The sequence below is a fragment of the Perna viridis genome, chromosome 13 (genome assembly GCF_037379345.1).
Source record: "Perna viridis isolate PV_CMFRI_1.1 ecotype Kerala chromosome 13, ASM3737934v1, whole genome shotgun sequence".
NCBI classification, from domain to species: domain Eukaryota; kingdom Metazoa; phylum Mollusca; class Bivalvia; order Mytilida; family Mytilidae; genus Perna; species Perna viridis.
Window position 1 is genome coordinate 33,081,786 of NC_142457.1, and position 26,347 is coordinate 33,108,132.

General features: G+C 33.7%; 1 protein-coding gene across 2 annotated transcripts in view; it reads left to right on the forward strand.

The window, feature by feature from the left end:
• Positions 1–26,347, forward strand: part of LOC148600396 (uncharacterized) — a 52,952-nt gene that overhangs the window by 16,072 nt on the left and 10,533 nt on the right. For both annotated transcript variants that reach the window (XM_088559450.1, XM_088559451.1), the window contains exons 4-19: positions 4,677–4,813; positions 7,109–7,230; positions 10,604–10,736; positions 11,299–11,419; positions 18,925–19,029; positions 19,359–19,617; positions 20,255–20,551; positions 20,967–21,020; positions 21,451–21,579; positions 21,831–21,952; positions 22,356–22,452; positions 22,866–22,998; positions 24,064–24,153; positions 24,482–24,648; positions 25,062–25,138; positions 25,525–25,665. In XM_088559450.1, the coding sequence (XP_088415576.1) occupies positions 4,677–4,813; positions 7,109–7,230; positions 10,604–10,736; positions 11,299–11,419; positions 18,925–19,029; positions 19,359–19,617; positions 20,255–20,551; positions 20,967–21,020; positions 21,451–21,579; positions 21,831–21,952; positions 22,356–22,452; positions 22,866–22,998; positions 24,064–24,153; positions 24,482–24,648; positions 25,062–25,138; positions 25,525–25,665 (2,184 nt within the window). The remainder of the gene's footprint in view (positions 1–4,676; positions 4,814–7,108; positions 7,231–10,603; positions 10,737–11,298; positions 11,420–18,924; positions 19,030–19,358; positions 19,618–20,254; positions 20,552–20,966; positions 21,021–21,450; positions 21,580–21,830; positions 21,953–22,355; positions 22,453–22,865; positions 22,999–24,063; positions 24,154–24,481; positions 24,649–25,061; positions 25,139–25,524; positions 25,666–26,347) is intronic.

The window sequence follows — 26,347 nt, forward strand, 5'->3', positions numbered from 1 at the left end:
AATGGGGGGCACTAATGTTAAACTTAAATGGGGGGGGGTACTAATGTTAAACTTAAATGGAGGTACTAATGTTAAACTTAAATGGGGGGGGGTTTAATGTTAAACTTTAATGGAGGGGTACTAATGTTAAACTTAAATGGAGGGGTACTAATGTTAAACTTAAATGGAGGTACTAATGTTAAACTTAAATGGAGGCACTAATGTTAAACTTAAATGGGGGGGTTTAATGTTAAACTTAAATGGGGGGGTTTAATGTTAAACTTTAATGGAGGGGTACTAATGTTAAACTTAAATGGAGGTACTAATGTTAAACTTAAATGGGGTGCACTAATGTTAAACTTAAATGGGGGGTACTAATGTTAAACTTAAATGGAGGATACTAATGTTAAACTTAAATGGAGGTACTAATGTTAAACTTAAATGGAGGATACTAATGATAAACTTAAAGGGGGGGTACTAGTGTTAAACTTAAATGGGGGGTACTAATGAAACTTAAATGGGGGGTACTAATGTTAAACTTAAATGGAGGTACTAATGTTAAACTTAAATGGGGGGTACTAATGTTAAACTTAAATGGGGGGCACTAATGTTAAACTTAAATGGAGGTACTAATGTTAAACTTAAATGGGGGGCACTAATGTTAAACTTAAATGGAGGATACTAATGATAAACTTAAATGGGGGGCACTAATGTTAAACTTAAATGGAGGGTACTAATGTTAAACGTAAATGGGGGTACTAATGTTAAACTTAAATGGGGGTCACTAATGTTAAACTTAAATGGAGGATACTAATGTTAAACTTAAATGGGGGGGCACTAATGTTAAACTTAAATGGAGGATACTAATGTTAAACTTAAATGGGGGGCACTAATGTTAAACTTAAATGGGGGATACTAATGATAAACTTAAATGGGGGGGGGGTTTAATGTTAAACTTTAATGGAGGGGTACGAATGTTAAACTTAAATGGGGGATACTAATGATAAACTTAAATGGGGGGGGGGTTTAATGTTAAACTTTAATGGAGGGGTACGAATGTTAAACTTAAATGGGGGATACTAATGATAAACTTAAATGGGGGGTACTAATGTTAAACTTAAATGGGGGATACTAATGATAAACATAAATGGGGGGTACTAATGTTAAACTTAAATGGAGGATACTAATGATAAACTTAAATGGGGGTACTAATGTTAAACTTAAATGGAGGGGTACTAATGTTAAACTTAAATGGGGGGCACTAATGTTAAACTTAAATGGAGGGTACTTATGTTAAATGTAAATGGGGGATACTAATGTTAAACTTAAATGGGGGATACTAATGATAAACTTAAATGGGGGGCACTAATGTTAAACTTAAATGGGGGGGGTTAATGTTAAACTTAAATGGAGGGATACTAATGATAAACTTAAATGGAGGATACTAATGTTAAACTTAAATGGAGGGTACTAATGTTAAACTTAAATGGGGGGCACTAATGTTAAACGTAAATGGAGGGCACTAATGTTAAACTTAAATGGGGGGGGTTTAATGTTAAACTTTAATGGAGGGGTACTAATGTTAAACTTAAATGGGGGGGGGGGTACTAATGTTAAACTTAAATGGAGGGTACTAATGTTAAACTTAAATGGGGGGCACTAATGTTAAACTTAAATGGCGAGGGCACTAATGTTAAACTTAAATGGAGGATACTAATGATAAACTTAAATGGAGGGATACTAATGTTAAACTTAAATGGACGGGTACTAATGTTAAACTTAAATGTTAAACAGTGATTTTCAACTGAAGAGAACTGGCATTGTCCAAAGAAAAACAAATATTTTATTTCAGTAAGTACATTTGTTGACTGCATTTTCAGATTAAATAGAATGGTTGCAGTATAAAATTGTGCATGTGTTGTTACTGGTGTCTTGTTGAAGTTTGTGATTCCATTATCTACCCAGATATCTAAAATGTCAGAAAATGACAAATGTTCGCTGTATGTTTGTATATTCTATATAATTACAGTGATATCAGATGCACAAATGTGCACAACAGATGCAAGCAATTTTGTTCTGCTTGATGCATTCTTCAAATTAACTTTAAAGCATGAAGAATTAGGATTGTCTGATTTCCAGATGGTATTGTCTTCATGAGCCTTGATGTGTAAAATTTGTGTGGTTTCTGTTTTATTGTTGTGAAAAAGAGAAAGATGATGATTATAGCTTGATTTTTTTCAACTGCACAGACAGAAAATTAAGCATTTCCTTGAGATTGTTTAACGTTTTTCAGATGTTTTTTTTTCAACCTTTTTAGCTCACCTGGCCGAAGGCCATGTGGGCTATTGCCATCACTTGAAGTCCGTAGTCGTCGTCATTAACAGTTTTTCAAAAGTCTCCTCCTCTGAAACTACTTGATCAATTTGAACCAATTTGTATGAATGGTCCTTGGGGTATCCTGCATAAAAATGGTGTGGGGATTTTTGACCCGTCGAAAAACATGGCTGCTGTCACTAAAAATAGAATGTAGGGATCAGACAGTAGTTTTTTGCTTATATGTCCAAAACTGTTAGGTACAGCCAAATTCTGACAGGGGGGGTGAAAGTGTTCAGCATGATGAGATCTATCTGCGGTGAAATTTTGGTTTTAATCAGTTAAGCCATGTTGAAGTTATAGCCCTTTTTCCACAATTTTTGCCATTTTTAATGTTACTTTCCTCTGATGCTACTTGCCTAATTGAAACCAAACTTGGTATAAATGTTTCTTGGGGTATTCTGCATAGAACTGATGTTGGGATTTTGATTCATTGAAAAACATGGCCGCCTTTACTAAAAATAAAACATAGGGGTCAGACAGTAGTCTTTCACATATATCTCCTAAACCATAAGGTTTAGCCAAATTCTGACAGAGGTAAATGTGTTCAGCATGATGAGATCTATCTGTGGTAAAATTTTCATTTTGATATGTTAAGCCATGTTGGAGTTATTGTCCTTTTTCAACGTTTTTTTGCTATTTTGAATGTTATTTCTTTCAAAACTCTTCTCCTCTGACACTACCGGACCAATTGGAACCAAACTTGGTATAAATGTTTCTTGGGGTATCGTGCATAGAACTGATATGAGGATGTTTGATCTGTAGAAGAACTTGGCACCCTTACTAAAATAGAACATAGGGGTCAGACAGTAGTTTTTCGTGTTTATCTCCAAAACCATTAGGTTTAGCCAAATTCTGACTGGGTAAAATTATTTGGCATGAAGAGATTTATCTGTGGTCAAATTTTGGTGAAAATTTGTTGACCCATGTTGGAGTTATTGCCCTTTTTGGAAGTTTTTTGCTGTTTTTAATGTTATTATTTAAAAAATCTTCTCTTCAGAAACTACTTTACAGAATTCAATGAAAGTTGGTAGTTTTGTTTTAAAGGGCATCCTTAACAAAATGAATATTTGGATTTTTGATCTGTTATCAAGCATGGCCGTTTTTACTAAAAATTGAACATTTGGGTCAGATAGCAGATTTTTGCATATATCTCCAAAATGATTAGGTTTAACCAAAATCTGATGGGGTAAAATTATTATATCTGTTGTTGGTCAAATTTTGGTGAAAATTTGTTGATCCATGTTGGAGTTATTGCCCTTTTTGGACGTTTTTTTCTGTTTATGATGTTATTACTTTAAAAAATCTTCTCCTCAGAAACTGCTCTACAAAATTAAATGAAAGTTGACATTTTTGTTTTATAGGGTATCCTTAAATGTGGCTGCCGTTTCAAAAAATAGAACAATGGGGTCAGACAGCAGATTTTTGAATACATCTCCAAATCTGTTAGGTTTAGCCAATGGCTTTCAATTGCTGAAATGATCCTTATTATAAGGCTTACAAATGTGTCCAGTGAATCAAATGGAGTCAAAATTGTCTGACAACTCCTTATTAGAGTTATTGCCCTTAAAAGGCAAAAATTTAATAAGGTGAGCAATTCAGGCTCCTGGGAGCCTCTTGTTTAATAGTACATGTACTTCAAAAGTTTTAGCTATAGGGCCCTATAATGAAGTTTAGGGAATATAGGAATGATCATGTCTGTCTGTCTGTACGTTTGATTTTTGTAGCACAATTCCTCATAAACTCTTGTTGGATTTTGATGTAACTTTATATGTATGTTGGGTATCATATTTAAATGTGCATAAAAGAAGGTGATAATTGGTAGATGGGAAGAATATTCAATGAAAAGGCTTTACTTGACTGGAGTTGGAAAATGAAGTAAGCGATATCCTTATTGAGTCTCTCACAGTTCCAGTAATCTTTTGATGTCTGTCCATAATGGCATATTTCAGCTTTTCGTAGGCCTTAGCCTATTTAGATGCTACCAAAATAACATCGAATTTACATATCTTTTGTAAAATCAACCAGTGAAATAGTATTTAAGTTCCATTACCATTTGTACACAAGACTAGCTGAAATTAAATTTCATTATGATTTTAAAAATTATCTGTAGGTATGTGGTATTAAGGTCACATACTTTTATTCAGTTGATGTTTGTTTTACACATGTCAAAATATGAAAACATTGCATGAAAGTCTAGACAAAAATAATCACTATATTGTAGTTAAACTGGGAGCAGAAATGTGGCACTGGTGATTCAAATATTGTTGTTTTAGTAAGATATTAGAAAAATGAGTCTTAACCTTTCACTTCTTTGTTTACAGAAGTCGAGCAGCTGTGTATGTAGAGGATAAACCTTCAGAAACCAGTCCCGATTCTTTAGAAGACATTCCACCGCGAGAAGCTGGGGACGGACATGAAGAGCCTGACTCTGTTGTCAATGATACAACTGATATTGACGGTAAGTTTCTCCTCTTTACTATCAATCTGATTTATCTACTGTTGCAAGGGAGAGTCTTGAAAATTTATTTATGGGAACTTGATCCTTTCAGAACCATATTCGGGATCCATTACTGAATTAATTAGTCTGATTGTTTATAAATGCACTCGATGTTGAATTCCATAGAAGTTCATGAACCATAGTAAACATGCACAACTTTTAGAATTAACAGTTGTATTTTCATGATCAAATAGCTGTGAAAGTGTATATTATAAATTTCCACCATCCCAAAAACCTTAAAACCATTGCACTCCCTCAGCTCTTTGTTGCATAAATTATGACTGTTTTTTGAAGTAATCAGTTGGTTATTTCTAAAAATATTTCATGAAGTTTTAGAACATAAAACAATCATCACTGTATCACTGATTCATCTTATGTTGATCTTTAAACATACTTTAATGAGTGATTTATCTTGTCTGGGAGGGAAATAGAAGTAAAGAGTCTGGTTTAAGAATTTATCATGAAGTAGACATTTTTTTTAGCTCACCTGGCCTAAAGGCTGTGAGCTTTTGCCATCACTTTGCATCTGTCGTCATTAGCGTTTTTTTTTTTTTTCCAAACATCCTCTCTGAAACTTCTTGACCAGTTGGAATGAGACTTGGCATGGTTGTTCCTTAAGGTATCATGCATATTTAAATTTTTTGAAATTTTGAAAAAAAAAAAAAAAACAGTTAGCACTGTTTCTAAAAATAGACACAGGGGTCAAAATACAGTTTTTGCAAATAACTCAAAAATAGTTTAAGTAGGCAAATTTTTGATTGCGTAAAATTGTTCACCATCAGAAGATGGACTGCTATTGAAATTTTCAAAATGATTTGCCGTCTGATGTAGGAGTTATGGTCCTTGAAACAGATTTTTTAGGGTCTTATTTCACATGTACAACTTCGAAAATGTTCTCTGAAACCATGGGACAAAATTTAATGAAAATTGGCATAATAGTTCCTTAGGATGACCTATACAAATTGTTTGTTCAAAATTTTTTCACCAGTTGCTCGGATTCCAAGGATTTTTTGTTTCTGTAGGAATCATGATTCTAAGTTGAATGGTGATGATGAAAATTAGTTCTGGGCGGCCATTATTATCCTGCTTATTTTATTAATTGCTTTGATTTCAAAGATATTTGATTTATGTAGGTAGTATGGTCTGTTGAGTTGAATGGTGATGATGAAAATGTTGTATAGCCATGATTTTACTTCATTTTATGTTCTTTTGCAGCAAATGCATAACAGGCTAATGACCCCCTTTTTTTCACCCAATTTGATAGCAGGGCATATGGGGGAACCTTGCCTGTATTTTCATAGATTCTAAAATTTCCAACATTTTACAGTGCCTAAGGTCATTTGAACATACAGCATTCATTACAAATATGCTCTTTTTCTGTATTTTTTTTTGTCAAACATGGAAGCAAAGCATGATACCTTTACTTATTTGGTTAATAAGGCATAGTTTACCAGATGAGCATATTGTTGTGGATAAAGGAAAATAGGAATTCTGACTTGTGGATGAGACTTATGATTTGAGCATTCTGTTATTTTCAGTTCTTGCTCTTTTTATAAGTATGGAAGGATATTTCAAATGCATTAGGGTTCAAAACATCTGAAAGGAGACTATGGGAAGCTGATGGTTGTAAAATTAAGTAATATAAGGACTGAAGTCTTGATTTTTGCAATTAGTGGACTCTCAATTGCACATTCCAAGGGGACAGACCTGGTGTGTGTCCACCTCCTGAAATTGAAAAAAAAATGCAAATTTTTTACACTGAAATTATTTTCTCTGTAAACTGCATTCCTGGATCATCTAATGATAAGAAATATCTTATGATTTTTACAGCACATACATTGATGATGTTCAGTTATAGACACTTTGACCCTCTTTTGGGTGTATTACGCAATAAAGGTGTTATTATTAAAGACCATGTCTTTATCAAATGACTTTCACATAATTAGCTTAACTTAGTTAACTTAACAATTGAGAAGGAGATTTAAATCTTACAATTCAATAGATATTGATAGAAAGTTGCATTGTTCATCAGTTGATTGTCATTTTATCATTGGAAGACCAACTCTCTGAACATTACCATTGTATGTGCTATAAGAAATAATGATGAAAATTTTATGATATGTTTCATCCTTAGTTATGACAAATATGTCAATGACTGCTTAATGCTGCAATGATAATAGTTTTTAATCATATCCATTATAGATTACCAAGTACTGCATTGATAAAAGCTCTAAATCCTAGTTGTATTTATTGTAGAAAAAGACGAAATAATAGACTACATAGAAATAGCAGGTCTTAGTAGCAGTGATGAATCTGATGACGATGATGTGTATCATAAACCGGCCAGTAGAATTAGATTCTGTAAAGATCCAATTAGAGTGAGTAATTATGTTGCTCCTAATTTGGTGGGGGAGACCTATTGTTTTTGCCCTGCCTATCTGTCTTCCTGTATGTCACATGTTTGTAAGCACTACTCCTTGGAAGCTACTTCACCAAATTTCTTGTAACTAGGATATGATATTGTAGTTGTGCAATGTTTTTATGATGCACTGGGAGAGTTATACTGCTTTGAACAGGGGGATGGGGTGGATGCATGTACATGTTTTTGAAGGGAAAATCTGAAAAATGTTATACACCCCAAAAAAGGCTACATATTTTTATATTTGTAATTAAGTTGTTTTGTGGGTCTATACTATGAAATGTGTAATTATTCATTCAAATCTGCCTGCTCTTAGGAGATAATTCACATTGAAAATGAAGTAGATTCTATTGTATTTGAGCACCATTTACAGAGTTATCTCCCTTAATTCTGAAATCCATTGTGTATTCTGTATAATTTTTATCTCCTAAAAGCATGGGTTATATGAAAAACCACATGTTAATTTCTGTTTACTATGACATTTCAAACAAAATATCAAAAATAAAAATATGTAGGCTTTTTACCCATGAATTACATTTTGCATGATCCTTAGCTGGAGTACTACTTAAATAATGGATGGAGTATCCATGTACTCCTTCTTGCATGTAGCTTTTGGATGGGAGGTGGGCAAATTTGCCAGTGAAATTAGATTCATACAGTATTCAATAAGTCCATTAGAGTATATATTCATATGTGGGTTTAAGAGTAATCAAGGGAACCAAGGTTATAGCGGTAATCAAAAGAATGTAATCCAGGGACAAAGACCAGACATGGAAAACAGACATTCACAACAAAGAACATAAAGTAACTAAAATCATACATACAAAGTAACAAAAGCAAATGAGCAACTTGGACTCCACTAAAAACTGGGAGCATGGACCAGATGCACCAAAAAGCACTCCCCCTCCTGCCCATGGCAAGCAAATTTTGTTGATGGGTCAGTTCAAATTCTGCAAGTTTTTGGCTGCTTCACCAGTTGGTCTCTTATTTCCACCCCTGTTTATGCCAGTTCTACTGCAAACCTGATCAATTATTCCCTAATGGTAAGTAGGATTGGGCTGGTAATTCTGTCAATATCCCATTACAGTTGACGAGTACATATTCTGTTTTTGGCAATAGTACTGCAAGTCCGAGAGTTAAATTATACCTTGAGTCAAAAGAAAGAAAGGGGCATAATTGCATCTTACTTGTCTGTTTATTAAGGTGTCCGTAAATAGTTTTGAGTGTTTTTCAGCAACTACTGAATGGTTTTATCTTTGGTATATAGTTTAGTCTTGGTACAACTTAAAGGAAATTAACTGTCATCTTCTGATATAACTAAGGCCTTGCCACAAAAAGTGGTGGGGCAACCTATAGTGATCACTGTCTATTACAAACTCATGTTTGGGCTGTAACTATTGATGTAAGCTTTTGATAAGTTGCATGTTGGTAGATGATTTGTTGAATATGGCACGTCAAAACCAAATCAATTCCAATAATTTGCTATTATCATAGATAATAATATTTTTAAAGACATGTGTTAAGCAATTTCAATTGATCGTTATCTGGAGATAATGAAGAATTCAGATAACTTTTGTGTGATAATGTGCATCTTAACCTCATCAATTCAGATAAAATGTTATTATCAGTGTTAATAACATATTATCTTATTAATGTGGTTTTGCATTCCATAGTGGCATACCCTGGATAGTCGCCTATGACCTTGAACTTTGACCTCATTGTCAAATTTCTGTTTGTATAACAAACTCTTGTCTGGGCTAATTTTTTGTCTTTTGTTGTAAGCTTTTGATATTTGGCATGTGGGTAGATTATTAAAGACAATGTGTTATGTACCAATGAGTCATGAATAGTGGCCTATGACCTTAAACTTTGACCTGAATATATGGCTTTATGGCCAGGATGGGCCCCACAGAGATGGATTCCATCTCTATAATTTCTAGTTTTATACGATTTTGAAACAAAATCTCTTATATTGTTGGCACATTTTGTGCAGCATTTTGTTAAATTTCTTCCGAAACAAAAATTAGTGTAAATAAAGTTACTTTATCTTAATTTTAAATTAGTGTAAATAAAATTACTTTATCTTAATTTTAACTTCATACCTTTTCTTTTGCTTAATTGATAAATATCTAAGCACATTTTTGTTACAAGACCAATGTATGTTTTGTAAAAGGATTTTGTTTTGGAACATTTGATTGAATCTTAGAAGTATTTGGACCTTAAAGTGAAGAAGTTTACTTCAGCTCCCTCTAGGCCTGAAAGCAAACTAAACCCTGATTATAGCAGGACCCTGTCTAAACTGAACCCTAATTATAACAGGACCTTGTCTAAACTGAACCCAGATCATAACAGGACCCTGTCTAAACTTAACCGCAATTATAACAGGACCCTGTCTAAACTGAACCCCAATCATAACAGGACCCTGTCTAAACTAAACCCCAATTATAACAGGAACCTGTCGAACTCAACCCTGATCATAACAGGACCCTGTCTAAAGTCAACCCTGATCATAACAGGACCCTGTCTAAACTTAACCCTGATCATAACAGGACCCTGTCTAAACTGAACCCAGATCATAACAGGACCCTGTCTGAACTGAACCCCAATCATAACAGGACCCTGTTTAAACTGAAACCTGATTAAAACAAAACTCTGTCTAAACTTAACTCAGATCATAACAGGACCCTGTCTAAACTGAATCCTGATTAAAACAGTAATCTGTCTAAATTGAACTCAGATCATAACAGGACCCTGTCTAAACTCAACCCTGATCATAACAGGAACCTGTCTAAACCAGACATCTACTGAAGTCAGTTTCAATATGATTTTAACATGTTTTCACCATTCACTTGCCTCAACTGAACAAACGTTTACAGTGAAGGAGTTATAACTGGTTACCCTGATATGTGAATTAAACAGTAAAGCATGAATATATTAAACCACCAAGTACCTATTAATTAATAAACTTTATTCTAATGTAACTACATTTAAGTTCAAAAGTGACAATATTTTTGGATAACAATTGTTACCCTTAATTTCTTGTTTTCTTTACCTGCTAAAATTGATGTTACAAGCAGTATTGCAGTAAATCATGTGATGTATTATGTTATTTTCATTAAATCTTCCATAAATATATGTATCCAAATAGTATACATTCATATGTTTTCATTAATGGACTGCAAAAAAGTTGTACATGTAATAGAGTCATCTTTGTTCCTATTGGTGGACATCTGATTCTGTATGAAATTTGAACACAAGAATCCCTATTGCAAAAGTAGGATTGAAGCCATGTAAAAGGATTAAATTTTAGATTGTTTACTTGTTGTTTGTAGGTGTTTCCTACATTTTCTACTGAAGATTATGATAGGAGAAATGAGGACGTAGATCCAGTAGCTGCTTCAGCAGAATATGAACTGGAGAAACGGGTGGAGAAAATGGATGTCTTCCCTGTTGATCTGCTGAAAGGTGGGTGTGTTGTAGAAAAGGATATTCTTATATTGACTGTAAATGCCAGTTATGAAGGTTGAGACATGAAGTATCATAAATATATACCATCTCAGACTCAATGGGTGACTAAGATGTGATACTTGTGGTATTTTTGAAAAGTCTGGGATGTGATACTATGGAAATCATATTTCCAGTGAGCCTTTGATATGATATGATTATAGGTTATGCCTATGATGGACGGAGTTTGTATTAAAAGACAAAACAGCTCCTCTGTACTTTGGCAGTGGTCTACATCCATGTTGACAAATTTTGTCACTTCCATCAGAATATTTTTTTGTCAGTCACAGTTCTGTGTTCCTTCTGAAATTTCCATTGAGTCTGAGATGTTATACTGGGGATATATCCAGTGAGTCTGAGATGTGATACTGGGGATATATCCAGTGAGTCTTAGATGTAATATGAGCTATATTTCCAATATGCATTTAATGTGATATTAGTAATATTTTCAGTAAGCCTTAGATTTACTGTTGATACTTTCTGTCAAGACACTGAAAACTTACTGACTGTATTTTTTTTTCAGGACCAGAGGGCCTTGGATTAAGTATTATTGGAATGGGTGTTGGTGCTGATTCTGGACTTGAAAAGTTAGGGATTTTTATTAAAACCTTAACTGAAGGTGGTGCTGCTCAGAGGGATGGAAGGTAAGATTGGTAAAAAGGTGTGACAGTGGTTTGACATGTACAGTATATATCTATACCTGCTCAGTTAGTTTGGAGTATATAGTGTTCTTTTTCTCAGATCATCCAGGGATAGAAAACAGAATGGGTCATTTTTCCTTAGATCAAGTTGAAAAAGGTTGATTTAGAAATTCCATGGTTCATTATTGCATTTTGAGTGAAGATAAAGGGTTGTTTGCCCTCTGCCACCAAAATGCAAGGGCCATTGTAAAGGGTAAAAGGGCAATTGCCCTATATGCTCTTCCAAAGTGATCCTGGTGATGGGTAAAGGGTTAGTTGCCCTATATCCTCTTGCATAGCAGTCCCTGTGGTCTGTTCACTTGTCAGTCTTCCTTTGATCTGTTCACTTGTCTGTTTCCTGTGATCTGTTCTCTCATCATTCTCTCTGTGATTTGTTCACTTGTCAGTCTCCTTGTGGTCTGATCACTTGTGCGTCTCCTTGTGATCTGTTCACTTGTCAGTCTCCGTGTGATCTGTTTATTTGTCAGTCTCCCTGTGATCTGTTCTCTCATCATTCTCCCCGTGAGCTGTCCATTTGTCAGTCTTCCTGTGATATATTCACTTGTCAGTCTCAATTCTTATTACAGGATTATAAGAACTATACACAACCATTATTCACCCCAAACTTTGAAAAGATCTGAATTAAAATAGTGTTTATTTGCCCTTATCTTCCCACATGAAATAGCCTTACCTTAATTTTTTTTCATATCTTTGAGCAAAAATTGACAGAAAGTTCAACTGCAGTATTTGATTTTGGAATATAATTTTTTTCTTACTTAGTTACCTACCCATAGTGAGTAATGTGGCTTAGTTACCTACCCATAGTGAGTAATGTGGTATATGGCCAATATAATACAAATTAGTCCTATCAGTAGTTCCATTCAATCACTGAATGTGGGATCTAACAACACTCAATTCTACTTTCTGTCCTTTTTTTTTCAGCCAATCAGATTTCGTCTTTCATGATTTTGAAAACATTATTCAAGGGAAAAACCCAATGATTCTAAATAGGTCATCTGAACAGAGAGTAGAGTGGAGTGTTGTTAGATCCTGTATGCAGTAACTGAATGGAACAATTGATAGGTTTAATTTTCATTAGATTGGGAATTGCTGTGCATCTTTAAATATTTGTCAACTTGAATGATTGTATATAAACCAGTTACCATTCTGGTGATATGAATCTTTTTAAAGGTTGAATATTTTGAATGTTGGGTTATTTGTGATCACCCAGAATATTAACATTCTTTAGTTTGTATATGTTCAGAACATGAAAAGTTATTAGAAACAAGTTGGAAGGTGGGGCACTTGCCTTCATGATCTACCTTTAACGAGATGTAATTACACCTCCTTGATCTGAAAACAGATGCAGGATTCAAAGGCAACAAAAGAGATTGCCATTAACTGGATGAGAATTTGATAATCAATGGTTGAGAGATGAAAAATCAAAGAGTATATATTTGCTATGTTACAAGGGTTGACATGGTAATGATACACCAAATTTTAAATAAGTACTATCTTTAAAAGAGATAACCAATGCATTTTCTCGCTTTGTTCATTCCAACTTTATTTTGTGAATTGTATGAACACTTTGCTATGTTTAGTAATTTAATTATTTAATTGGTTAAACAAGTGAGCTATTTCCAATTATGATTCAATGTATCAACATGATTGAAAATATTATGGACAACAATGCCCCTACTGGAGCCTTGAATTTCACGGTCACTATCACTTTTGTCCAATGAAATGCAAGGTTGTAAGCTCAATCGGTTATGTTGCCATGGTTAAGCATCTTGGATGTCACATGATGTGAAAGTGAACTCAATACCGACTGTGTTGGGAAAAAAATAAAGTATTGTTAAAAAGGAAATTCCTGTTAAGTGTTATTTTTTATTTAGATTTGCTGGATGAAAGGTCAGATGTCTTTTCTTAAGCAAATCAAAAAGGGATATTTTCATGTTCTTTCCCCCTAGATATTTTGTGATAGCAAATGTAGTGAAAATTTTCATGTTTACAATAACTTTGAGAATTTAAGCAAGTTTTATCTCTAATTTGAATAAATGTCTGCCCAAAGTTGCTGTTTTTAAAAAAAAGAAATTACATGTAATTTTGTGAACATGTATTTAGGCTTACATAAATGCTTTTCTTTACTCCCACTTAGAATGGTAGATGAAAAGAGTTTCAGGATTGCGAACTTCTTGCGGTCTTTTTTTCAAGTACATGCATACATAATACTTTATATGCATATTTTGTTTCATTTTGAAAATTACGGGAATGTAGATTTTGTTGGAAGTAATGTAACAATACCCCCCAAACCCAAAAATAAATCTACATTAAAGCCCTTATAACAGAAAAAGTTGTTGAATATATTTCCCCACTTGGTACCTCTCTGGCATGATGCAGGTAAATATTAATGGATGTGTCATGTAAACAATATGAAAAAGACATGTTAATTACAAGTTACTTGTGTATTGGGATAGAAATTGTTTTTTATTGATAATCAGTGAGGAATTCAAGTATGATTTCATGGATTTAAACAATCCTGACAGGTAAGAACTGGAATTAATAAACATTTTACTTGCAATTTAGAAATTTTTTTTTTAATTAAAAACTGTTAATATAAAACTACCATTCATTAATTTGACAAGTTAACCCAAAAATGTCCTTGTGTGTAATTCAGGATTATTTAGAATTTTTGCTCATCATGAGATTTCTTTTACTCTTGAAAATATTAAAAATGTCGAAATCAACCCAGATTATAGAAAATAACAGATTTGGACAAAAATTGATGGAATATTTTGTTTCCTCTGTTGGTACTTTATTTCTTTGTTTTGTTTTGTTTTTTTTTTTTTTTGTTGGTTAAGGTACAAGAATCTATGAAGACCTGGTTGTAACAGTCTTTTTTTAAGAACTGCATGTCGAAGTGTTAAGAACAATCTGTTAGTTTCACAGAGAGTTATGTTAACTTTGGAACAGTTTATTTGGGAGATTTTTCCCATTGACAATTTTTCATTTGGGAGATTTTTTTTGTAAATAGTGAAAGTATTTTTCACGGAAAATATAATAATTTTAAACAAAGACCTCCAACAAATCTTGGGAGTAATGTAGGAAGGTTAACATGTATGACATCACATTGTATTCTTCTAATCAGGATTAAGATAGGTTTCAACCTTTGAAATTTTGTGAAATCGTCAAGTACAAGTTATACTGACATTGGCATTGGTCTTTTCTATTCAAATTGACCAGCACTTGATATCTGTGTTTCTTCTGAAATTGGGAAATTTTTAAATAGAAGGGTATAAAAAAATTTAGTTTGAAAGGAGTTATCTAATCCTGAAATTTATATTCAATAATTCAATATATATCTTCAAGAAACAATTTTTTCTTCCGTTTGGATATTAAAACACTAGAAATAAATTAGGACACTTTACACTGTAACAGGTTACATGTGTCGATCTGGCTCAATATCTACATGGATTAAAATTGTGTAGTAACACTACTTTATGACAATCTATAACTCTTTCTAGAGTAGACTTCCCAAGTTTCATATAAATGGTTCAGTTTAGGAAAACAAGAGGTCCATATTAAAGTATCAATGATAACTTGATAAGGGATGATGGGCCAAGGACCTAGGTAAGTAAAGACTCAAAAGTCCTAGGTCAAAAATTTAGAGTTGTCAGTGATTTTGTTCTTTGTTTTAAAAGCAGCCCCACCCTTTATTTTGGGGAAATTTTTGCCATATTTTCAACACATTTAGAAAATATTTTATATGGGACAGAAAGATGTCATATGCTGATTCCGGAACTGAAAACATTTCCTGGAAGTGAACAAAGTATTAGGCTGAGAAATCACATCTCCAGGAATATTTCACTTGATTCTTTACCTGGTTTTCAAAAAATCATGCCTGACAATTGGGAATTTTCCTCCCTTTAGGAAAAATATTTTTCAACATTTTTGGACTCCATGGGGAAACTTGATATTTGGCTGTTATAAAAGGGTAACAAAAATCACTGGTCGTGGACCTTGGACAACTATTAATATGAAATCCTATTGAGATAATGGAACACGCTAATGTGTAGATCTACTCAAACATCAACACAAGAACAATTTGCAAGTAAAGTATATTTGACATGCTAGACGTCTGTTTCATCTTATGATGGATTACTAGTGTCTGCCTGATAATTGTTGAAACTTATACTTTAATGAATGAATCAGTATCTTTACACTCCCAGCTGTGAAAATTTGTCAATTATAAATCTCTAATAGTCTTCCCAATAATATTCAAAGCATTTGTGCCATTGCTAACTTATTACTCCCATTCATGAATTTCTATCACCAGTTTTTTTTTTTTCAGATAGGGGAAATTTTTGGCATAGTAACAAGCTATACTGTTATGTCTAGCAGTTCTTCTTGTGGTGGATAATTATTGTTTATGTATTACACAAGATTTGATGAAAAATTAAATAACATGAAATGGCTATAAAATGCCAAGGATTTGTACATGCATATTCATGGCATTGTGTACAAAAATTATTTACAATGAACTTTCTTTTCCATACTGAGTCCAACTTTTCAGGGTTCTGTGGTTGTATCATGCTGCACTATAGAAAGCGCTTTATTGAAGCTAATTGTTTGATTACATTTCAAACGCACATGAATTTATAAAGTCGAAAGAGTAACAGCTCTCAGCAACAAATATTCAACAATTCTTTATTGTTGCTGTAGTGAGTTACAGAGTATACATTATTTTCTTAGTGCAAAGATTTACTTATGATTATGTTAGGTTTATTAGTTTTTGGCAAGATGAGAAATTGATGTATCTGCTAAAACAATTTAAGAAACGAGGAGAGGGCAATGTTGTATACATTATCCATCTGCATTATATAACTTTACTTTTCTGGATCAGTGAAGTAAAAATTTGCTGAAGGTTTGAAGTTTCTTTCTTCATAGCTAGATAGAACTTAGCATCATGATATGAGGATTCTTCTGTTTTATTATTGTACTGCAGAGACATTTTATTGCAAAGGATTAAAAAAAAAAAAAAAAGGAGGATGATTTTTTTCTCTGAGAGGAGGGCAGTGAGATTGATTATGATTATATAACTGTTCTATTTGGGAATCAAGTGAAAGAGTGCATATAGCAAACACAAATTAGCCAACCTTTTGATGAGGAATGTTAAAATGAGGATAAGTTGAAGTGGCATATTTCTACCTACCAGATGATTACATAATTGCTATGGATAGTAAAGTGTACCGGTAATTTATGAAAAATATTGCAAGAAGTAAAATATGATTACTATTTCCTGAATTTCTTTAGAAGCTTTAAGAAATATTTTACCATCGTAAGAAAGTTCAGGGACAAACTTGTAACGAGATTGTTTTCAATCATTAAAGACAGGATGTGAAAATTGAGTGGAACTAATTATTTTAATTGGATTATCTGAACTGATACTTAATCATCAACTGCTGCTTGTGTCATCTGATATTCTATTTTCATTTTGTTCAAGATGTGCGATTTGCCAAAAAGGTAATTGAATCCTACTTCATTTTGAAGTCTGTATAGTATTGATTGCATTTCCTTAAAAAGTGTTGATTTGAGTACCTAGTTCATTTTATGTGTACTGATACATATTTTACCCCTATCTGCAGGAAGGAGTCATTTTTCGATACGTTTGTCTTTTGTCAGTAAGGTGCCTGTAATTTAATATGACACTGGTGTAACCTGTAGGAGGAAAAAGTTGAGTAAAATGATATTTTTATGTCTTTAACATTTGTTTACATAACCAGGGTTTATTTTTCTTTGTAACTTTTTTTTTATTAAAGATACAAAACTAATGAAGATCCTTACTCTGTATTACAGGTTAACTTCCTGTCTCTTACTCTGTATGACAGGTTCACTTCCTGTCCCTTACTCTGTATTACAGGTTAACTTCCTGTCTCTTACTCTGGATGACAGGTTCACTTCCTGTCCCTTACTCTGTATTACAGGTTAACTTCCTGTCTCTTACTCTGTATGACAGGTTCACTTCCTGTCCCTTACTCTGTATTACAGGTTCACTTCCTGTCCCTTACTCAGTATTACAGTTTAACTTCCTGTCAGATCCTTATTCCGTATTACAGGTTAACTTCCTGTCAGATCCTTACTCTGTATTACAGGTCCACTTCCTTTCCCTTACTTTGTATTAGAGGTTAAGTTCCTGTCAGATCCTTACTCTGTATTACAGGTTCACTTCCTATCCCTTACTCTGTATTATAGTTAACTTCCTGTCTCTTACTCTGTATGACAGGTTCACTTCCTGTCCCTTACTCTGTACTACAGGTCCACTTCCTGTCCCTTACTCTGTATTACAGGTTAACTTCCTGTCCCTTACTCTGTATTACAGGTTAACATCCTGTCAGATCCTTACTCTGTATTACAGGTCCACTTCCTGTCCCTTACTTTTTATCAGAGGTTACTGGTTAACTTCCTGTCAGGCTCTCAGAATTTGTTCTGATTTCTGTTATGAGGACTTGGTCTTTAATTACTGTATGCTATATATGAGGTGGGGTGAGGAATAGTTTGCTCTGAATATATTGATGTGTCAGTTGGGTGACATGCCTACCTGCAGGCTTTGTTTCTATGACCTAGCATATCCCTTGCAAACAAAGTTTTGGGGGTTTCACCCTGTCTGTCTGTCTGTCTGTCCTAACTATTTTTAAAATCTAGCTCACTGTGTTGGACTTGTTCAAAGAGGGGTTAGTCTGCTTGATGAAATGTTATTGTCTCGAAGTACATGAAATATCTGCCATAGGAGAGTTATCCATATAAGTCAATCAATCTTTATTGAACTTTGAAAAAAAGTTATATATGACTTCTAATTTTGATTATTTGGAGATTCTACTTGATAGAATTAAATCTACTATGCATTTTTTATGTGGAGTTGTTGATTTGGTCCAGTATCTGCCTCTTCTTTCTATATTTTTTTATGAATTATGTAACTAAGTGTGGGCCCTTTAAACAGAGTATTTTTGTAACCTTCATGAGCATGTCTGTTTCTGAAGACTTAAGCCTGTTGATTGCAATAGATAATAATAAATACAAAACAAAAACTGATTTGAAATACAAGGGACAGAAAAGCCCATTTTAAAATAAAAAGGATTGCACTATTCATTGTCTAGCTAGATCTGTAGGGTTACATGAAACAAGACTTTACAGTTGGACAGACACATAACATTACCTTGTTCCTTTCAGTGCCTTGGGACTGGGGGGATCACTTTAAAAACAGACAAAAAACTAATGTTAGTTCTTTTTGGCCTATATGGATATAAATTAATCAATACTTACATATCAATCATAATTTGTACATGCATGTGTTCATATATACACAAGGTATAGATTTATGTAGGAATGATTATTTTCAGGTCCTCTTTTGTACTTGCACATGTATATGTATTTCTAAGGATTACATGAAGTTATGCCACATTGTTTTCCAGAATTCAAGTGAATGATCAGATTATAGAGGTAGATGGTAAAAGTTTGGTTGGAGTCACTCAGGCTTATGCTGCCTCAGTTCTGAGAAATACTACTGGAACAGTCAAGTGAGTATAAAATGCTCTCACGGTGTGCTTCAATGTTGAGGTGGGTCATTATGGGAATGTTTAGTTGCTCAAGCCTATGCTGCCTCAGTTCAATGTACTATCATTTCAGTAAGTCTTTAAGTAACAATTAAGTTGGAGTCAATGCCAAGTCCTTAGAAAAATTTTACTAATAAAAACTATTTTCCCCCCAAAAAATAGGCCTGTGATGGTAAAGTTAATTGCTACAATAAAAGGTTTGATTTGAAAAACCATGCAAAATCCAGTATGCCTACATTATGGTTTAACTGCAGGTTTGTTAAGTGTTAAATATTGAAAATTTATCCTTTCAGATTTATGATTGGACGTGAAAAAGACCCCAGTAAGAGTGAGGTCGCTCGTCTCATCCAGCAGTCTTTGGAACAAGATCGTCGACGAGAGGAGATGAAACGATTAGAACATGAGAGACTTCAACAATTACAAGATCAGTTCCAGCCACGGGATGAGATAATGGAGAGACATCACCAGCGCCACCTGTCTGAGACTGAGTCTGGAACTTTGTTAGATCATGATGATGAAAGTGATGAAGATGAAGAAGTAGAAGAAGAAGAGGTTTGTTTTATATAGTGCTATTCTCTGTAAGAATCAGGCAGTAGGTCAGTCATGGTGAATTAAAAACACACAAGTCTTTACAAGAAACCCAATTTCATTATGTGAACTCAAATGCATGAATGGCATGTATGTCTTATTCAGTGTCAGTAATTCAAAGTATGAACTATTTGAAATGCATTAAATTTTCATCATCAAGGGAGATAACTCACTTTTCCACTATCATTCTATTGTAACTTCGACTCGCTTTTTTGCATCCTCTAGCACTTCAATTGATCATAAACTATGTGCCCACGTTGTCAAATTGATGATTCATTAGATTTCAACTTTGCTTGATTCTTACAGATTCCAGTACTTAATTACCAATCCATAAAAAATTCTGACACCGCCAAGGTAGAGATGATACAAGATGCAGAATAAACAACCAAATAGATAAAATTTGGCCAACATTCATGACATTTTTACATAACTTAGTCCTTTCTGTATGTAGATCTGTTTCTTTGTATTTTGATCATTTGATTCATTCTAAATTATTGAAAACCGAATCTTATGAAAACTGTGCAGTTTGATATCTTTAAGGTTTTAATAACAGTAGTTGTGGTAAGAAAAATTCCATAAAGAGTTTGTGTTCAACTTTTAGGATGAAATTTCTGGTGATTACCAAGTAGAAATAACCAACCACAATGAAGAATATGATGATGAGGAGGATGCAATGATTCAACAGGAAGAGGAAATGGTGGGTGTCATGGATACCACAGAGGAAGTAGCTGCAGGGGAAGCAACTCCACTGTCTATACCCTCTAGTAATGACAATAGCATGGGGTCACCAGATGAGGAGGGACGACCAGTTGTTGAGGTGTTTGACCTGCCGGAGAGTAGCAGCGAAGATGTATCTCCAGATATGGAATCTCAGGCGATGTTTGTCAAACTGAAAGAGGTATTTAAACACAACAGGTCATTTCATAGTGTGACATATACTCATGGATGAATATTTTCAGCCATATAACAAATTTTCCTTATTAGATTTTTAATATACTGTAATTATTCTTATTTTTACTATGTATTTACTTCTTGTATAGCCATTTTTTGCTTCCCTAATTTTTCTCCCAAAATAGTTGTTGGTACTCAATAAGAAAACTTTACAAATATATCAAACTTTCACATGAATTATTTCACTATGGAAGTTATATCTTTAATGGTTTGGTTCAGTACCATACTCTATCACATTATAATACTTTTTGACTTCAGCTACCATCAGTCATTTGTCAGCTATCAGTTTAGAATAGCATTTTCTAACTCTTTTCCTTAAGGGTGAGAATAATGATGTTTATGATATTTTATTTGTCTTCCAGGCCCAGTATAAGAATGCTGTTAATGAAGCAGAAATTGCCAAATTAAAAGCAAAGGTAGGGACCAAAGTGACAATAATAAAACCAAAAACAGGGATGGATCCAGGATTTCATGTTGAGAAAGGGCATTGAAAAATAAAATGCAGTTTGATGCCAGTCAAATTTTTTTTTTCTTTTTGAGGTGAATTTTGTGAAAAATATTCATGCAAAATCTAGTGGCACATGTGCTGGTGAAGCCCCTGCCTGAATCTATACCAGTATTCTACCCATTACTAGCAAAGTTTGGATTATAGTCTGGTTTTTTGTCTAAGACCATTGTAAGTACTGTTTCTTTTGAACCTAAATGAATTTTTGGAAACATTATGCATCATGTGTAGATGCTTACAAAGCAAGGTTCCACCAGTATTGATATCTTTCTATAACAGCCATTCTTGTTTTCTCAAAATGAAGGCTTATATGACTTGCAGAGATTTTGTATTTGTTGCAGTTAATCCAGTTAGAAAGTGTACAGAATGAGAAGAAAGAATACCAGAAGAAATCTGAGGACATGGCTCACCGACTGAGAGAATTAGAGAAGAAAATGTTGGCGAACAGGAAGGAAATTAACCAGTATCAGGTGATTGATCTATTTATAGTTGACCTTGACATTGCTTACTAAAGACTCCTGAAAATTTGTGGTGGTACAATTTATATAGCAAATGTTCCAAAGAAAACAGGAAGTACATGAGAATTTCAAAACATTAGTTAAGTCAAATAAAAAATTATCCACTTTATCAGGTCAAACTTTATTGGACAACAGTATTATTTATCAAATTTGCAAAGAAGCTTCATTTTTCCTGACCACAGACTTAAAATTGTTTTATTAAGGATTTGTTGGAGGGATCACAGGGGCAATACATAGCATTGGAAAAGAAGATGAAGGGAGAATTCACAGCCTTAGAGAAGAAATATCATAAAGCCAAGAAATTGATCAAAGAGTATCAGTCAAGGTATGATCTGTGCAAAATAAATGGTTCTGTTTCTCATACAAGATTTAAATCAGTTTTGAATTTATCAAAAAGTGTCTGATTAAGTAGGAAATATCCAATAATCAACTACCCAAAATGAAATATCCTGTTTCTGACCAGTTTTAAGTGTATTTCTTGTTGCTTGTGTATTTTTATAACATAAGTAGTAATTTTTAGCAATCAATATCTTAGATAATAAAATCTAAAGTCAGATGTCAAAGTGTTCTCAAACCAGAGAAGAAAAACCAATTACAATACTAGAGATATCTACAATGCAGCTTTTCAATTTTGAAATTCTGAAATGTATGAAGTCTCCTAGAATTAATGCTTTTCAGTATTTTTTAAGTTTATCTTAAAATATTGTTCACCCTTAATTTCTTTGTAGGGAGAAAGATTTCATTCAAGAGAGAGAGTCTGTGTTGCAGCAACAAGCTGAAAAAGATCAACAATATAATTCACTAGTCAAATCACTCAAAGACAGGGTAGGCTTTCAACAATATAACTCACTAGTCAAATCTCTCAAAGGCAGGTTGGGTTCTCAACAATATAACTCACTAGTTAAATCACTCAGACAGGGTTAGTTCTCTACAATATAACTCCCTTGTCAAATCACTCAAAGACAGTGTGGGTTGTGAAGAATATTATTCCAAATTCCTCATAGACATTAAAGGTTTGTAATCAACAGTATTTATGTATGCCCATGGTTGTATAAGGCTGACTAAAATAATTCCTCTAACCTCAGGTCCTATCATGCTCTCTGGGATATTTTCTGTCTTAACATCGAAACTGCCACCAATCTGTGTTTTTTTTTTTAACACCAGACCCTTACTTGATAGTTCAAAAAAAAGCTTTATGAGGTACTCCATAACTTAAATTGTATTGATGTTTATTGTAGATCTTCCAGTTGGAGAGAGAGTTGGGGGAGGCCCAGAAAGCTGCTGGATTGCCTGTGCTGATACCTGATCCCTCACAGAGGGTACCAGATGTCATCTCTAAGGAAACCAGTGTCAGAGTTGAGTCTTCCATTGGTACGTTTATTTATTATTACTAGTGTATTATGGATAAGAGGACTTTGAAATGGATGTACACAACAATAAGTGCCACACATGAAAATCATATGGTTTGTAATACATGATAATCAAATGAGACACATTTTGCTGTGTAGAGTAAATTCCTTTATATGGGATAAAAACATAGAAGATATGTGATGTTTTCTGTGTGTATGACAGGCATAGAGAACAAAAGTACCTGACATTTAAAGACTTGGAAAACATTAAATGAAAAGAAAACCCATCAAGATTATGTCCTAAAACATAAATATTTATCTAAGTGGGGTTTCAGACTCAGTAGAAACTATATATATACTGACAGTTGTATGGTATACCCCTATTTGTCCTTTGTCTGACAGTTCTATGGTATACCCCTATTTGTCCTCAGTTTGACAGTTCTGTTGTATACCCCTATTTATCCTTTTTCTGATAGTTCTATGGTATACCCCTATTTGTACTTTGTCTTTGACAGTTCTATGGCATACCCCTATTTGTCCTTTGTCTGACAGTTCTATGGTATACCCCTATTTGCCCTCAGTTTGACAGTTCTGTTGTATACCCCTATTTATCCTTTTTCTGATAGTTCTATGGTATACCCCTATTTGTACTTTGTCTTTGACAGTTCTATGGCATACCCCTATTTGTCCTTTGTCTTTGACAGTTCTATGGCCTACCCCTATTTGTCCTTTGTCTTTGACAGTTCTATGGCCTACCCTTTATTTGTCCTTTGTCTTTGACAGTTCTATGGCCTACCCCTATTTGTCCTTTGTCTTTGACAGTTCTATGGCCTACCCCTATTTGTCCTTTGTCTTTGACAGTTCTATGGCGTACCCCTATTTGTACTTTGTCTTTGACAGTTCTATGGCATACCCCTATTTGTACTTTCTCTTTGACAGTTCTATGGCATACCCCTATTTGTACTTTGATATTTTGGAACAATATTTGTCTTAATGGAAGAATGCTCTTTTGACGTTTGTTTTTCTGAATGTTTATTGATTAAGAGGGGATATGCTTTAATTCAGCTAATAGTTATTTCTATTAAAGATAAAGTGTTAACTCAGAGTCAGATTTCTGATGCTGTTTCTATATCATCTGGTTCTGATGATTCACCGGGGGACACTGTTGTCAGTCAGAGTAAGTATAATTCCTAAACACTATAATATTTCTCGTAAGGAACTTATTGCATCTCAGAAACAAAGCATTTTGAATTATAATATAATCATTTTTCAGAAACAAAAAATCTTTTTAATGGTGGATTAGCTTAGCATTAACTTGTCTGTTGACAATATATGTCTGAAGTACTTCTCTGTCTAAAATTGTATGACATAGCCAGGGATTGATCTAGCCACCTTCTATGCTGTAGAAAGAAGTTTAGACTTCATACATATTTCATATTTAAAAAGCTTTTGATTTCTAATCCAGATTTTGTTACAAGCACAAAGAGTTTTAATTTCTTTTACAGATTTAGATACAAGTACAATATCTGATATTGACAGTCAGTTGTCAGAGTCTTTTAATGAGGTGCTATCTGACACTAGAGTGCTAGATTCTTCAGCCAGTAAATCAAAGGGACAACTGGCAAGCTCTGGTGCTTTGGCAAGTCGCCGTCCTCCTAGCAAGAGGAATAAGGTAGGTTGTTGTCCTACCATGAGGAATGGCGTGAAAACGGATTCTTTGCCACACTTACTTTTTATTGCAAATGATAACATTAAAGAAGGCAAGAACAATTTTTTTTTACGGAAATTTTGTTCTGATATAAACCATTAGCTGTACAAATTGTCTTTGTGTATTATATGATAGAATATAAACAATATACATTAAAAAGTTTCATTTAATGTTTAGTTTGTACTTGTATATTTTTCTCCAAGTGAAGTTATTGAATGTTATTATAAAGTACATTTCCAAAAATTACAGTTGACTCTTGACTTGTTTTATTCCAAAATACCTAGTTTTCTTAAAACCTGCTTTTAAAGATTGCTCTTTCAAATCAGTTTAATAAAATCAGTGTGAGTAGTTGTGAACTTGTGTCTTTATGTTTACAGTCCCAAGATGAAGATTCAGTAAAAGAAATCAAACGAGAGGAACAAAGTGGATTAGAAACTTGGATTAAGCACGAAGGGTAAGAAAAATACTTTAAATAGTGCAAAAAATTAAGGTCATGCCTGGTTGTCACAAAACTTCAATATGTGCTTAAATCAAGGTAGAATTGGTATATATGGAATCACCACATTTATGTAGACATCAGGTCCAAGTATGAATTGTACCTTATGAATTTCAGGGATGATTTTCTTCCATTTTTTTGCGGATTTCCACTATTTCAAATTCAGATTTTACCGTTACAATTCTTTTTTTATTGTATATTTACTTCCGATTTCACCAATTTCCACTTCGTTTGTTGACCTCAATTTTCTATTTTTGCAGTTATAGTTCTTTATTTTAGTGTCTATTTACTTCTGATAATGCCATTATCTGCTTCTACAAAAGTCTAATAACTTTTGATTTCAGTGATCAGACTGTGAAGAAAAGTGATGCAAAGAAGAGAAAAGCGCAACTTCAGGAGAAGATGGTCACAGAAGAGCCTCCTTTGTTACCCCCGCCGCCACCCCCTCCTCTTGGATTTGATACAGACTCACAATCAAGTTCCAGGTAAGAGTGCCTTCATTACTCCTTCCTTCCAGAAAAGAGCCCCCTTAGGGCCCTGCCACAAAAACCTTGAACTTTGACCCCAAGGTCAAATTCCTGTTTTTTCTCTGTCTGATTTTTGATATGTGGCATGTGGGTAGATTACCTAAAGACTTAGTGTAGTGTACTATTTATGGTGTCTTTTTACCATGAACTTTTGACTTCCAGGTTGAAACTAATGATTTATGCCCAACTGTTTGTGTCTCAACTGTAGTGAATTTTGCATCATAATCAAGTTCTAGATAATAAACACTTCAATACCCAACCACCTCCCCATCCTCTTGGATTTGACACACTCACAATCATTACCATCTACTCACTCCAGTAAGAATAAACCCCAATGTTGTCGGTGTCAGTTTTTATGGTTTGTCATATTTGATAGAATTTCAGATTTGCTGATTTCATGAGGAGCATTTGACATCTTGTTAGGAATTTGAGTTTGATGTTTTACTCATCAATTAATGAAAACAAAACAAAAAATAATAGTGACAGTTTTATATTTTTTGAAAAAAACATTTTTGGTTTGGCTGTATTATAAAAAAAGCCAGAAACCATCAAGTTTTTCCGTATTTAAGAAGAAATTTAAAAAGTTTGAAGTTAAGATCATTTGCCCCTTTTAGTAATTAAAATCAATGTTTCGGTGAGT